Here is a 12916-nt window from a genome sequence, read left to right on the forward strand (position 1 = left end):
TCTCTTCTTAGAAGGTAGATTAGCCATACCAAGATTGGTCTGTGGGGAGCAACCCTCCTGGAGGTACTCCTCTTGGAGACAAGGCCTTGAGAACCAAAGGAAGCCAGAGACAGGGTGTGTTACCAGTTTCTATGCTTAGACCTCAGCTTTTCCCTCCCCTACAAGGTCACCCACCCTTCCCAGACTGATGCCAGAAATACACCAATACACTTAGCCACAGCAATCCCAAAGGAGTTCTAACCCAGCTATGAAAAAAGGCCTATTTTTTTAACTCAAACCTCTACTTGGAAATTTTCCTGCTCATGCATTCCCACTGATATCAACTTACAGGTGAAAGTACTAGAAGAGATTTTCATATCAGGTTTTCTGTGTAAACCATTAAGCTCTTGGGTACTATTTTAAATGAAGAATGGGGTACAATCCTCAATATGACATTTTTTGGCAGCTGAGTTTTCAAGTTTGTGAAAAGATACACAGACCACAAATGAATCTTCTAAACTGTATTTGGAACTGACAAAATTTTCCTAGAGACAAGGCCCTCAGCACAGAGTCTGTCCCCACCACAAAGTTTCACATCAATGTACAGAAATTAGCAACCAGTGATCTTTGGCACTAGAATGGGTAATTCCTTAGCTGTTCACACAATACCCAACTGCATACCATATGACATTAGACTGTTGGTTAATAGTTGAATTTTACATTTAAATTACCTTAAAAAGTTGGAACTCTTAGCCAAGTTTTTCAGTACCAATATGCTAACCCTATCTAACACTTAGTGCCTGAGGTAAAGACTTGCAAAGAAGATTTATTAAGTAAAAACGATTCAAAGTATAATAGAGAAAAACATTTCCAATCTTGGAAAAGCACATAACCAAGTGCCTTTGCTGATTCAACAAGCCAACCCCGAAATGCCGAACTCTTACTTCTTTTATTTCTGTAGAGATTTTGCACAGGAATAGGACTTCCTTTGGTGTGGACTCCTGGCTTTTAGAATACTAGGGATAACGTCCTTAAAAAGTATGATTATTAATATGGAATGTGCATGAACCAAACTCACTTAACATCATTATTAAAAACAACAAAAGAACACAACTTCATTAGGGACGACAAATAAACTCTTTTAAATTCTCCATGATGTGTGGCCAGAAAGAGTGACAAGATTCAAAAGTCTGATGGTGACTATATGATTTATGATATATAGGTGAACTGAAATTTTATTTCCAAACTCCGCACTATATAGGTGCAGGGGATTTATCATCTTCAGGTGGTAAGACTCTTCATGAGATTACATGATTTTATAAAGACAAAATTAATCTAATACCTGGAACCTTCCAATTGAAATTACCAGCAAGTTCACACATTTTTCTTCACAGTTGGGAAAGACCTTCCCTTAATAAAAAGGCATTCTTGCCTTTTACTGAAAGCTGGCTAGCAAAAATTTATCATAAACTATAGATGTTATTTTTAGAAGTGTTATTGTCTCTTGAATGAGACAAAAAGCATAAAGCACGGTCATTTATTGGCTTAATGGTAAAGCATAGGTATGACTAATAGGAGTAATATTTAAGCCCATTCTTGGCATAAACTGCTTAAACCATTTAAATGTTTTAAACCATCACTGAGTCCTCCTGTGATAAAGAACACTGAAGGTCATTTTACTACCATCACACAGTTCTCTCAACTTTTTTTTTTTTTGATGCTCCAAGTTCAGACAAATGACCAATAATCATAGTTGATCTTATACTACTTTTCATTAGAGGCTCTCTCTACTCCTTAACACTACTGAGAGGTAAGCAGTTCCTGCAACTTGGAAAAGTAACGTGAACTATCTCATTTCATACCACAAAGAAATAACAGAGTTAGGTACCCAATGACAATTTTTTTCTTCAAAGATAGAGGTGTCCTTCTAAAAGATAGATATGTGGGAGTCCTAACCTGTAAGAGCCATTTTAGATGGCAAAGTTCATTTTTATCAAAAATAATGCTATAGACATTAGTCAAGGAATAGCCCCAGAAAAACTGACTTCAAATGAAGTAACATGCTTGTGATTTTAAATGAACAAATACAGAAACAGACAAAATTAATTAAGTCATACAGCAAAGATGAAGCCACAAAATGAACACTAACATTTCTTAAGGGAAAATGGCATCTAATTCTCCCCTCCAATATGAACTAAGAAAAAAGCCTGTTTGTTTTATAAATCTCTTCTGAATAATTTTAGCAAAGATGAGCAAAGGACATACCACATCTGAATAAATCCAATATGTCAAGAAATAAACATGCTGTTGACTGCATCCTGATTCTAGTATGTGAAGGAGTAAGCATTTAACTTCTCTTTAGAGAAGTAAATGTCATGACAGAGCATATCTTACATGGCAATTCAAAAGAATATGATTTTGATAGGAAAAAAACTATCAGGCTTTTTATATAAATATCTGCAAGTTCTAGAACAATACTCAGAACAGTATTTTTAGATTCAATGTAGGCCCAATCAATGGGTTAAGCTAGACAGTGACAGGGCCACTTTGTTAATGCAGGCCCATAACATACCATAAGGGAAAAATGGCTTTGCAAACTTTGTTCAAAGGCAGAAATAAATATATTAAGAAAGTGGTGAGAATTGGGAAATCATGTAATTAAAACTTTAGTGAGAGAATGAAAATCGATTTTTAAAAGTGTGCGCACATGTGAAGTGACTTAGAATTATCTTTTTTATATACTGTAAGAAGTTGAAGAATTATCTAGACACAAAAGATCACATTCTCCTCGGGACAAGCCGAGCTGAAACACCAGGGGCAGTGTTTGCAGAAGCTAAATGGATGCTTCTGGCGCCGAATGTCTTAGCCTGGCATTTCTGCCTGACTCCTTCCCTCTCCATCATTTGCAAATCCACAACCTTTCTGCTGGCAAAGCCACTGTTCTCCTTCGGGCACTGAATAGATGGATGTGAGTGTATATGTATTTTCTGTCCTTCAATTAAAAAATCTCCTTGAAGCTCTAGTGACATAAGAATTGACTGGTGGTTCTTTATCTTAGCTAAACTTGGGTGTTTAAAAAGGTTTGCCTGTTCTCTTAGAATATTTGAATTTCCTTGTTAATTCCTTCAAATGAAATTTGAAGGAAACTGTGCATGTCTCTAAAGTTTTTCAGGATATAATTTTCTGCAATTTCCCCATCAGCCTTACCCAAGTTTACTTATTGCTTAAGATGTTTAGAGATCCCGAGGAGCTTCTCTAGGCTAAATTTATAGATTTGGGAGGGAAAAAAAGGCAAAATAAGGATAAATGCATGGCTAGAAGATAAGTGTAACTTTTCTACCAAGTTTCATTTTTGGGGGGAGTGGGAAGAAATGCAGTGGAAAACAACAACAAAAAAATTGCACAAAGGGTGCTGCTTTATGATTCTCCTAAGTAACAGAGAACTGGTATTTTAAAAATGAGACATAAAAAATAATACTTTTGGAATTTCAAAGTCAGAGATGTTTTGTAATAGATTTCTATTAGAAAAGAGTGAGATACCCAAAAGGAAATACTCCCTGGAGAAGCAAAGGCTGCTTCCTTTAAATCATTACCAAGCTTTACTCAGCTCATCAACTATAAGATAATGTGAACATGGTGAGAAAGCAAAGTTCTCCAACATATATAAGGTTGAGAATGGTAATAAAATACTGCAAATTGTGAGTGTTATGTGAACATTAATGCTTGTCACTGACAGATATGTCTATAGAGAATAAATACTGAAATTCTCATTACGTTTATTTACAGATAGAATCCCAGGTCTGACTGGTCTTCCAGGCAGAAATTTATGTTGGCAGAGGTATGTAAATTACAAAAGTTCCATGGTAAATTATAAAAAAAGTAAGGAATTTGGACTTAGGCCTTCTGCCATAAGCAGTACAAGTAGCTTTGAGTATTCTTAGCCTACAAAGGAATTTTTGTTATTTCTGATATTAACATATGAAGAAAATATCCATCACTGGCTTCTTAAGAAACCAGAGAGGCAGGTTTCTGGATAGAGTTAAGGCAAATCAAACAGGTCCTATTAGGGCTCATTTTCCAGGGGTGGCTTTGCTTTGTGACTGAGGAATCTTAGTGACAATTCTAGCCAGTGTCTCCACACTGCTACTGGATGGGTATCAGCCTCTTGAAAGAACTTAAATTGTATGACAGCGTATCAAAACATACTGGCAATGCTGGATACTTACAGGAATCCTGCAGTGAGTCATTTATCTCCACTGAAAATACAAATAGGTTTTCAAAGACTGGATACTGTGGCCACATGAATGAGAGTCAAAGATTTCTCAAGAAAAGAAGATCTCAACCTCCTTCTACTATAGATTTTCTTTCCAAGACTGAAAACTGATTCCTCCTCAAGTTCCTTACACATCTGAAATCTTCCCTGTAATACCAGAGGCACTTTTATTAGGTGTAGCATCTATTAAAACTTCAAACCCACGGTAGAATTGCTGAACAAAGTAATCACACTAGCCTAATAGGTATTACCTTAAGGATTTTTTCCCCTTTAATATAAAAGTATAACTACGCAGTCCAATGTACAAATACAAAAGTTTTCATACTAAAAAAATGTACCATAATACTGTACATACAAAAACTGTTCAACAAGAATGATTTAAATATATGTTCTTTCCAGATCTGGAAGACACAAATGTAAAGTTCTGCAACTGTATTACTGCTGGAACATGTGCCCAGGAACACTGTGTTTCCCTCTCTCCCCCAGTCTCAGCCCCGCCTTCAGAGTCCCCTGAGCTTGGATCCTGAGCCAACAGCATCCCTGAAGATAACCAGAGCCAAATGTTTGCTCAATGGAAGTCATTATTCAGTGAGCCGCTGCTTACCACAGACTATGAAGAGCACAAGTTTTAAGCCCAGTCAAGATTAAATCCAGACAGAGGTCTTCCCATCCCCCGATTTGCTACTAGCACTGCTTTTGTTGGACCCAGCTTTGGACCCCACTTTGGTTTTCCCCCGGGGACCAGGTGGGTTGTTTTGGTGGCTGTAGGTCTGGATTACTATATCCAAGTGCTCCTGAGCCATCCTGATCTCCCGCTGCAGAGTCTCCAGGTCAGCTGGGAGGTTCTCCTCACGGCTGCCATACTGCTGTTCCTGAGCGATGTTGGCCTTGTTTTGCTTGTAGGCAATCTTAGCATTGGACAGTTCAGTATACTGGATTTGATCTGGTTTGACAGCAATGTTATAGCCAGGGGGAGCAGATGGTGTATTCCAAGTGAAAGGATAATTATAAGCACCCGGATCTTCCACTTCCCTCCTTTTACTATTCAGTGAGTCTCGAATTGTCCCAAAGCCTAAATGAAGCATCTCCCAAATGTTAAGCACTAGGCAGACGCCTGTAACACCATACATTATCAGAAGGAAGATGGTCTTTTCAGTGGGTCTAGAAATAAAGCAGTCTATCTTATGAGGGCAAGGCAGTCTGCTGCACACATAAAATGGGTGGACTTGGAAACCATACAGAAAATACTGCCCTATTAGAAAGCCCACCTCAAACACGGTCCTTGCCAGCAACTGCAGCACATAGATTTTCATGAGTCCATCCTCCCGAATCCGCTGTCGGCCATCATGCTTGGGTTTAGGTTGGTTCTGCTCTTTATTTTCTTTTTCACTTTCTAATTCCATCTCTGGATACATCATGGGATCCTCTTCATGATCCTCTTCTGTTTCTTCCAGAGCCCGGTGCTGTTTCCAGCGCATTGCATAAGGCTTGCTCTGAGCCGCCTTCTTGTCAGTTTCACCATGCTCCCTCTTGGCAATTTTATGAATGGCATAGCCCAGGTACATCACTGAGGGGGTCGCCACCAAGATGATCTGAAACACCCAGAAGCGCACATGGGAGAGGGGTGCAAAGGCATCATAGCACACATTCTCGCAGCCTGGCTGCTCTGTGTTGCACACAAATTTGCTTTGCTCGTCGTAATAGATGGATTCTCCTCCTACAGCTGTAAGGACAATCCGGAAGACAATCAGTACAGTGAGCCAGATCTTCCCCACAAACGTTGAATGGTTGTGGATCTCCTCTAGTAGGCGAGTCAGGAAGCTCCAACTCATGGTGACTGAGGTGGTTTGCCCTGATAAAAATGGGAAAACACCAAAGGAAAATCAAGTAATATTAAAATCTTAGTTTATTTACTGATATTTTTAGAAATGACTTCTTTATATACTTGAAATCTAACTTTAAGCCCATACTGGAATGACTGCTAAGAATAAACAGCATCTCACTTCCTACTTTCCATCAAGTAGGACAATTCATCTCAGTCTATGAGCACGTGTTTGGTCCTCCATGGTTCCTAGGAGTACAGTTTGCTTTCATGTCTTCCCTTTTTTACAAGGTAAAATTGTGCCTCTCATTTGAGACAGATTTCTCAGACACAGTATACAGGATTCTCTACATATACTGTCATTCCATAAGACCTTCAGAACTTTGTGAGATACAAGTAAGAACACAGTGCAGAGGTGTAGCTATTTTGTCCAGTCACAGTAAGACTACCACTAAGAATATAATGGGGATACTTGGCTGGACTCCACTGTTGAAGAGGTACCTATTAGGAAAGTCAAATTTTGGACCTGCTGACAAGTTATTAAAAAGAATTAAGGAGATGGCACAGCTGTAAATAACTGGCAGTGATCAAGAACTGAAACAAATGACAGAAAGGACCTAGGAAGACACTCCTTACATAGGCTACATAGCACAGCAGATTCTAGGATTTTGTATTATTAATTTCTGTATTTTGTTTATGGCAGATGTTAAAAATGTTAACAAATTGAATTGTGGGGGCATTAAATCCAGTCAATAGGCAAATCCATTTAAAATATCATTTTGAAGGATAGTTTTATACTGAGACTTTGAGCTCTATGTTCAGACTCTAAAGAAGGTAACGTGTGTAAAATCCCTACTGCAACTCCAGACACAAGCACACTTGGCTTTTCTCTTCCTTTTCTTCCCTCTCCCAGTTTACTGCTGCAGATTGAGATAACTGTCAGCACATCAAAGAAGTATAAACACACATTACCTGTTATCCAGAACTTCTGTTATCCAAAATTTTCTTAGAGAAATGATGTTTTGCTCAAAACTTTTCCAGATTCCCTCTGGAAGGGAAGAAGAAAAGTGCTCATAAGCTTCCACCCACAGAAAACAATGAATCACTAAAATGCCATTTTCAGGAAGAAACAAAGTTTTCTATGTATCACAGCAATCAACCAGCATGAGATGGAAACACACTAGCAATTGATACCACTATGTGCTCCTCTCAATACATGGAGTCAGAGAAACTACATTTAACAGTGACCCTAAGATTAAGTCATTGTAGTCTAAGAAAATACAACAGGAAGATGAGTCATTTGTGAAAATCTGAAGCAGACGAAATCTGGCACCTATAGGAAAAAGCCAAAGCAGAAAAATCTCAAGAAAATTGAACTGGGTCACTAAAGGCCTTGTGAAAATCTTCACCTTGCATGCTCTATTCCTGGTTCGCTCCCTGGAGCAGCCAATACCTTTCAATGGGATTTGAACAGTCAACTAGGAGCAAGCTGTTTTGTTGAAACACCTAACAGCTGGCTTTCAGTCACTGGGACAGCAGAATACACAGGAGGTGATTTACAGATTCACAGAAACTGCTTACAGAAAAGAAAACACCTGCATCTGTAATATGATTAAAAAAACAAATGCAGAGCAAATTATTGCTCATTATAAAGTTCTGCCAACTCTGAACAGCTATGGCCAAGAGTCATCCATAAGCTGCCAACTTTGTTCATCTACGCCATTAAATACATTTAAAACAATCCTTGCATATTATGTGTTCATAGTAATTAATAAAAAAAATTTTTCTGGTTAAGATACAGAAAAAAACCTGGAAATTTCCAAAAGGTCAATGAAGAAGAAAAAAAAAGACATGCAGGCATCTACATAACAAGTATCTAGATTTACAAACAGAATCTGATCACACAAGGATCTCACCATAAAACGTCAAGTAAAACTACCATTTCAGCCTTGATGTCCAGTAGGCTCACCACTTTTCTCACTAATGTACAAGTTATAAAACCACAAAACAAGAAGTGAATAATATGCAATCTTTAAACTGGTGATACAATCCAGGTTTCCAACACAGAACTCCATGATTCACATCCATAAAATTCGGACTCGTATTTCCCACAAATGCCACATCTAAAGCATTCCCCCTCAAGCCTGAAATTCTATTTGTTCCAAAAGCCGAAGTCATGAAAGTGAAATTGTTAATTAGTTGGAAAACTCATCCTTTATACCCCCATCCATACCAAAGACAAATGGGTATCTTTTAAATAATTACTGCTAGGAAAACATTTCTCAACAGTTCAGCATTTCATACAATAACCTATTGTGTGATTGGGAGGAGTAAGAATTGGTGATATACCCTTTAAAGCTTATTTAAGTTTTAAAGCAGCCATTTTAACACATTCAGAAGTATGCACTGTAGACTAGTGAAGATGTAGGCCTATAAAATGCTGAACCTTTAGAGCCTGGTTTTCCATGGGCATTTGTAAGAGCTATAGGACCATACACTCGTACTTTGAGCACAAATGACTTGTTTAGTGGCTTTACTTCAGCATCTCATAAAATGGGTGACAAGCAATTTTATTTCTAAAATAACCAAGGGTTTCCTAAAATGAATGGCAATATCACCACTGTTTTGATCTACTGAGGAATCCAGCAGGTTTCTGATACTCTTCCTTCTCCAAATCCTTTTCCTCTCATTGCAGGCATTAAGAGAGTGAATGACTTACACATCACAGAGTATACTACTCCAGTGGTGGTGGTTGTAGGGTGAGAGGAGAGAGAGAAGAAAAACAGAATGAGAGTGGTGGGTTCTGGAACTGACATTTCTAAGAGGAATGCGTCACTGTCAAGTGCGGTCTCATTGAGTTCTTGCTCCACTTAAGTTCCCCTTACTTCTGAACCATTTTTTTTCCCGCTTTGCTATCAGAAGCCTCACATTCAGGACAGAGTCTTTTCTGACTTCCCTGCTTTGGTAAACAGATTTGATTATACATCAGGGAATACAAGCTTGCAATTACCTGTGAATGGCTCTCATGAAAAAATTAAGATTCATTTCCATAATCCACCTATGAATGGAAAATGACATGGGAGCAGAGCATGTGAGGAGTGGTTGTGAGAGGTGGGGGTATGCTAAACACTTGAATGTGTTTGTTAATTAGGAAAGCCCCAATTAATTTATATGTCCTTTTATATCTAATATCTTGAGTAAATATATTCTTTATGCTTCACTGAGTTTATCTATAGATAATTCTAGGAAGTACTATTAGGTCATAGGGAATATAAATCTGCATGGTTCATGCTTTGCACTGTCATGTGACTTTCTAAAAAAGTTCTAGCAACTTACAATGCTTGGCAATGAATCATTACAACTTCACCCCAAATGCATCAGCACTGTCTGTTATGCTACTTTACCAGATGCAAAATAGTTTTTCAAAATTATATCAATTTGTATGTTTTTAACACAGGAGGCTACATTTACCCCTCTTTGTGAACTATTTTATCCTTTTGCCCATTTATATGTAGAATGTTTTCTTAATGTAGTGCAGACATTAACCATTTGACATTTAATAGAAACACTTTAGTTTCTCTTCCTTCAAATTCTATTACTTCTATATAGTCATGTCAATTTCTTGAATAAATTAAAAGGTAGAAAAATTATTCTATGACAGCTTTTTAAATCACGAATACTGTAATTTTAGTTTCTAATCTCAGTTCAACAACTTTCAGGAAGCCATTTACTTATTTTTCCCTAGTTGTCTCCCTTTCCCATTTCCCCGTTTTTCTCTTCAGTTTATACTGTACCTTAAATCCCTAATCTTAACCCAATTCTAAATTTTCAGATGCTGTTAATATTTTTCACTGGGAAAAATAAATGCCAACAGATGGAAATGCTCTCAACTTTCTTCTCTTCCTATTTAAAAACCAGACAAAATATACTGGAAAAAAAAGTTAACAGGCATTAGATAATAGAACAAGACAGGGATCCCTGAGAGAAGGAGAGCTAACAGGTGAGACCCCTGATTAGCCAAGCTTATTACACAGAGAATGTTTCCAGGCTGTGGAAGAGGGAGGAACCCAAACAGGGCCTGGCATACTCACTGAATTGAGGAGACAGTACAGAATTTGGAGAGGAGAGAACTGCAGAGAACAAGCTCTAGAGATCTAGAGGGTCCCGGTCCCTTCAGTCTTCCACTGAGTACTGATCAGTCAGTACCATGTGAGGATTTACTCAAAAAAGAGACAAGAACTAGAAAGGAACATGCAAAAAAAACCCTCAGAACCACAAAAGGCTAGGAATAATTTGTGTTCCTCCTAGCCAGTGTGGAAAGACATCCTAATACATGGAGCATCAAACAGAGCATTCAAAAAGATGCTCCCTCAGAAAGCAGCCAAATTAGTTCTACACTAAAGGTTGTTCTACTACTCTTGCCCCAACAAGGTTTAAAAGCAAGGCTCAAAGAATCAAAACTGTTTTCAGAACTTAAATGAGTCCAGAGCAAAGCTCTAAAATACTTAAAGGAACACCAAAATCAGAACCCAACAACATAAAATTCACAATGTTTGCCATCCAATAAAAAATTACCAGGCATACAGGAAAATATGATCCAAAAGGGAAAAAAATCAACAGAGACAGACCCAAAAATGACATTCTAGAACTAGTAGACAGGACATTAAAACAGCTGTTATAAACATATTCCATGTGTTCAAGAAGGTAGAAGAAAGCCTACACATGAGAAAGAGAAACAGATTTTTAAAGACTCAAACTGCAGTTTAAGAGATAAAAATTACATGAGATGAGACAATAAGTAAGATTTAAAGATGTGATAGCACAGCAACAGAAACTATCTAGAATAAAACAGAGAGAAAAAAGAAAATGAACAGCACAGTAAGCTGTATAAGTGTTCTAATATATGTTACAGTCCCAGAAAAAAGGAGGGGACAGAATAAATGTTTGCAGAAATAATGGCCAAAATTTTTCATATTTGATGAAAACTAAATCCATAGATCAGGAAACTCCACAAATCCCAAGCATAAGAATAAAAAAGACGCTTTAAAGAACAAAGAATGACAGCAGATTCACAGTGTAAGCCAGAAAATAGCAGAGCAACACAGTACTGAATGAAAAAACAATAATCTATACCTAGTCTTTTTATGACCTTTCAAAAATGAAGATGATCCTTCTTCCCTCTGGAGCGGTGTCAGAGGAGGCCTGATGGAGGTCGGGGCTGTCCAGTGGTAATGAGGCTACCTCCTGATAGTGTCAGTGGAGGTCACATGAGCAGCAGTAATGATGCTCCTCTCCACCTCACAGCCAGTCCAGTGGAAGACTCAACTCCCACAGCCACCCAGCAGTAACAGAGAGCCCATCATCATCCCTCAGTGTCATGGGAGCCAAGTGGAGAACCCCTAGCTGGTGGTAATGAGGCAGCACCTCCGTTTCCCGTTGGAGTGGTGTCAGAGAAGACTTGCTAATACAGAAGTTTTAAGATCTAGAATCTCTAACAACCAACATGTCCAAGTTTTAATCAAAAGTCACACATAATACCAAGAACCAGGAAAATCTTAACTTGAACAGACAACAGTACCAAGATGACACTGACACAGATGTTATAATTACACAAGGAATAAACAGCCTTCATAAAATGCTTTAGTGAGCAATCCCCATCCATCAAAATAAAAAACTCAGTGGATGGGTTTGACACTAGAAGGGAGAGGACAGTAAGAATCGGTGAACCTGAAGTCTTAACAGTAGCAATTACCCAGTATGAAAAACAGAAAGAAAACCAACTAGAGGAAGAAAAGGAACAGCCTCAGGGTTCTGTAGGACTCTCAACAGAGCTAACATTCATGTCATCAGAATTACAGAACAGAAAGATGAGGTTAAAAGAACATTTAAAAAAATAATGGCTGAAAATTTGGCAAAAAGACCCAAACCTACAGATTCAAGAAGTGAGCAAACCCCAAACAGGATAAACCTAAAAAAATTCACACCAAGACAACTTATGAAAACTAAAGACAGAAAAAATCTTGAAGGAAGTGAAGGAGAAACAACATTTTACCAATACAGAAAACCATTTTGAATGACAGATTTCTCATCAGAAACCATGGAGGCTAGAAAGTAGTGGTACATTTTCCAAGGGATTTGGGAAAAGAACTGTCAATCCAGAATTCTATATACAGTGAAAATATCCTTCAGGAATTAGGGAGAAGCCAAAATAATCTCAGGTGAAGGAAAACTAAGAGAATTTGCTGCTAAGGAATTTCAGAACATCAGGAAAGAAAAATAAGTTTAAAAGTATGGTACATACAATTGACTTTCCTTCTCCTTGAGTTTTCTAAATTACATTCGATGACTAAAACAGAAGCTGTAACACTATCTGATGTGGTTCTCCATGTATCAGTAGAAGAAATATTTAAATTATAAATGGAGGAGGGTAAATGGACATAAAGGAAGGCAAGGTTTCTACACTTCACTCAAATCCGTAAAACGATGACACCGGTAGATTGTAATACATTATGTATATACAATATAATAACCTAGAACAAGCACTAAAAAAGCTGTAAAAGAGATATGCTACATGGTGTGTGTGGGGTCATGGGGAAGACAGTGTAGCTCAGAGAAGACAAATAGAGATTCTGTGGCATCTTACTATACTGATGGACAGTGACTGCAATGGGGTATGGGGGCGACTCAATAATAAAGATGAATGTAATAACCACATTGTTTTTCTTGTGAAACCTTCAGAGAGTATATATCAATGATACCTTTAAAAAAAAGATATGCTAAAAAAAACCACACTGCAGCTAAGATCAAAATGGAATTCTAAAAAATGTTCAAGTAACCTATAG

General features: G+C 37.8%; 1 protein-coding gene across 3 annotated transcripts in view; it reads right to left on the bottom strand.

Annotated features, from left to right (window-relative positions):
- Positions 1 to 485: 485 nt before the first annotated feature.
- Positions 486 to 12916, bottom strand: part of GJC1 (gap junction protein gamma 1) — a 30348-nt gene continuing 17917 nt past the window's right edge. For all 3 annotated transcript variants that reach the window (XM_017670997.3, XM_017670998.3, XM_017670999.3), the window contains exons 2-3: positions 7047 to 7122; positions 486 to 6104 (exon numbers count right to left, since the gene is read on the bottom strand). In XM_017670997.3, the coding sequence (XP_017526486.1) occupies positions 4897 to 6084 (1188 nt within the window). In that variant the 5' untranslated portion in view covers positions 6085 to 6104; positions 7047 to 7122 and the 3' untranslated portion in view covers positions 486 to 4896. The remainder of the gene's footprint in view (positions 6105 to 7046; positions 7123 to 12916) is intronic.

This window comes from Manis javanica, chromosome 4, assembly GCF_040802235.1.
Source record: "Manis javanica isolate MJ-LG chromosome 4, MJ_LKY, whole genome shotgun sequence".
NCBI lineage: Eukaryota > Metazoa > Chordata > Mammalia > Pholidota > Manidae > Manis > Manis javanica.